The sequence below is a fragment of the Tenebrio molitor genome, chromosome 4, assembly GCF_963966145.1.
Source record: "Tenebrio molitor chromosome 4, icTenMoli1.1, whole genome shotgun sequence".
Taxonomy (NCBI): domain Eukaryota; kingdom Metazoa; phylum Arthropoda; class Insecta; order Coleoptera; family Tenebrionidae; genus Tenebrio; species Tenebrio molitor.
In genome coordinates this window covers 11,622,001-11,625,465 of record NC_091049.1, presented here as the reverse complement: position 1 = coordinate 11,625,465, position 3,465 = coordinate 11,622,001, and the positions used below count along the sequence as shown (strand labels likewise).

The following is a 3,465-nucleotide window of genomic DNA, read 5'->3' as shown; positions in this document are numbered from 1 at the left end:
TCTCAAAATGATAATTTTACAGGTATGTGATCGGAATGATGTTGAGGTTTGGAATGAGGACCGCCAGCCAGAAAATGAGCAAGATGAAGACGTAGAAATTGAAGACGAGGACTCTGATATTGCTAGAGATATGATTGAGACAGATAAGTTGATTTCAACTGGTGAAGCATTGAAATCTTTGAATAATGTTATTCAGTGGGCTGAAGAAAACTCGGATGAAGTAGAATATTCTAGTGTAGTTGCTCTTCAAGACCTGAGAGCTAAATTGGTTAAAAAAATGTACAATAAGCCAACAAAGCAAACTAAAGTAACGCATTTTTTCAGTCTACTGGGTAATTATATTTTACATCGTTTATTTTCCATCATGTATTTTTTTCAGAATTTAGGTTTCTTTATTTTATTCTATAATTACTGCAGGTACGTACTTATAGCTTGAAATATTAAATTGTTTTAATGTAATAAACACAATGTTGAGTATTTTTACCTAACCTCTGAATAGTGAACAACCTCGATGAAGTGACAAAGCCGTTCATTAATTAGTTCACTATATCGAGACTCTACTGTATTTGCAATTATAACTCGCCTAACCTAATTTTCTCTTGATTATAGGATGGCTACAAGAACACAAGGATCCCAACAGTAAAATTAGTCAAGGTTATTGTCTTTATTGCCATTCAACTTTGCGAATACACTATTCGGATTTAAAAAAGCATGCAACAACAAAATTGCATATAAGTAACGCTAAAACAAAAGTTATTCCAAAAAAACAAACAGTAAATCATTATTGTAATTTGATATTTTCAAATTAGTTAAAATACACATAAATGTTGTTTTAGTTAAACCAACCCTTTTAACAAAAGAGGAGAAGAAGCAAGACTTGAAATTAACAATGTTTATTCTCAATCATGCTGCAGTTAAAGCGGTGGATCATATGGGAGAACTACTAAGCAAAAACAACCATGATTCTACCTTTTCGAATTTAAGGTTACACAGGACTAAATGCAGCTGTCTTATGTATCTGTCACAATAGTGTTAATGGTAATGTTAATGTTAGTGTTAGCCAGAATGTTAATCTTCAGAACATTGGTGAAACGTTCAACTGTTCACAATAATGGTAATGGTGATGTTAATGTTAGACACGATGTTAAGAGATCCAGAAAATGTCTGGTTCTTTAACATCTTCGTTAACATCTACCAATCACCATCGAGAATTTCACGCACGCACAGGCGCAGTGACAGTTCACACCACGTTGACAGCTGTAAGAGTAACATTCCGTTAACATTATTGTGAACACTGGACTACTAACATTACCATTGCCATCTCCACTAACATTATAACATTACCACTAACATTAACACAATTGTGACAGACCCATTATTAATGCGGTTTCTGCTTATGGGCCAATTTCAAGTCGAGTTACAACCGGGACAAACTACGTTTCCCATGGCAACGTTGCAAATAAATTTACAACCGATTTCAAGTTCGAATTGTCGCGCGATTTGCATCTGCTATTTGCAACTACCTATTGGACGGTTGTAAGCAGTTGCATTCTGTTCTGTCATTTTTACACCGCGAAAATGGCTGCAGCTAGGCAGGTCTTGGCCGCTTTAGTTGTGGATGAATTAGTTAATCGTGGTGATAGCGACAGTGACGAAGAAGAACAAAGGTTAGCAAGAATACCTTTTAGTATTCAGGAGATGTCGGAGAGAAATCTCTTCCAGAAAACACGCCTGGACCGTCGTGTTTTCAATTATGTGCTGGAAGTTCTAACACCAAGTTTGGAACGAAATACAAGGCGAGGACGTTACGAACATCTCACACCTACGCATAAATTATATGTTGCATTGCAGTTTTATGCTTCGGGTGGATTTCAATGGTTAGTTGGAGGTAGTTCAAGAATTTCACAATCAGCTGTTTCAAACGCGATCAGTGAAGTGACTAGCGCTCTAGTAGCCGTCTCGCAGCAGTTTATTCGTTTTCCAACTGCCAGAGAATTCACCGAAGTTAAACAGGCATTTTACCAACTAGGGTTGACCCAGCATGGAGTTGGATTTCCAAATGTACTGGGAGTAATCGATTGTACACATTGTAGAGTGCAAGCACCCAGCAATGCCCCGGAACAATATTTTAACAGACATCTCTACCATTCGATCAATGTTCAATTAATTGCGGGACCAGATTTGAAAATTTACAATGTTTTTGCCGAGTTCCCAGGTTCAAATCATGATTCATACATCTGGCGAAATTCAGCTGTACGGAATGCATTTGAAGAGGGTGGTACTTTTCCTGAAGGTTGGTTAGTTGCGGACTCCGGGTACCCCCAGGAACCGTGGATTATGACACCAGTGGCAAATGCAACATCACCGGCAGAACATTTGTACAATTCTGTGCACATTTCCACCAGAAACCCAATTGAAAGAACAAATGGTGTTTTAAAGAGTCGTTGGCGTGTTCTAGACCGTCCACTTGCTTATGAACCCGGTAAGGTCTGTCAAATAATTGCTGCTTGTTGTGTGCTGCATAATATTTGCATTCAGTACAATTTAGATGTGGCTGATTTCGAAGATCATCCTCTCCCTGACGACTTACAACCTTGTCATGGGGCCATCCCTGGGAATTATATGGACATTCGTAGAGATCTCATTGCAAGACACTTCACTCGATAATCTAGGTTTTTTGATGTGTTTTATGCTTTCAATTTTTTTTTTTTCAGATACATATTCAGTTGCATAAAGTAAAAGCTGTTGTACAAAAAAACACCAAATGATTAATAATTTTCATTTATTAATCATTAAAATAAAACAGCAACAATATATTTTTAATTTATATTTAATTTTTTTCTTTTGAGTTCTATGCCCTCTTGTAATAATTCAAGTTTCAATTTTTTTAAATTTATTAATTGGTCTAAACGACTGTTGAGGTCGGACCGCGCTTGTCGCATTTCAGAAACCAACTCTCCCAAGATTTGGTTGGTTTCTCTTTGCAAGCATGTCGTTTCCTCGGCTTCTTTTAGTACCGCCTCGATCGTCCTTTTTTTGCCTCGTCTGGGAAGTGGGGGTGGTTTTAGGATTGGTGTAGAAGATGGGGGTACTACAGGATTGGGATCTGGCCGATTAAACAGATTCATAATTATTTTTTTTATGTTCATAATATTTTTGTTAATTCCAAATTGTTTTCGTATGTTTATAAAGAATGTGTTTATGACTGAATGTTATTGGTGATTTAATTTTTTGTGTATCAATAAAACATGTAGTTCGAAATGTACATACCTTCATTTGTATCGACCGGGTTAAGGGATGAGGACGGAAGATCTACAAGGGGTGGCCTTTCGGGAATGGGTTCTAAATTATATTCAGTACTATTATTTAATTGTTTTACATAAAAAACGAGTGGAAAAACAGTGAAAAAATATCTGAAACTGAAAATATCAATTATTGCATACATACCAAATATAATCACATCTG

General features: G+C 36.5%; 1 protein-coding gene across 1 annotated transcript; it reads left to right on the top strand.

Moving 5' to 3' along the window:
- Nucleotides 1-1,413: 1,413 nt before the first annotated feature.
- LOC138128229 (putative nuclease HARBI1) lies at nt 1,414-3,265 on the top strand. The gene has a single exon (XM_069044420.1). The coding sequence runs from the start codon at nt 1,579-1,581 to the stop codon at nt 2,665-2,667; it is 1,089 nt and encodes a 362-aa protein (XP_068900521.1). The 5' UTR covers nt 1,414-1,578; the 3' UTR covers nt 2,668-3,265.
- Nucleotides 3,266-3,465: the final 200 nt, after the last annotated feature.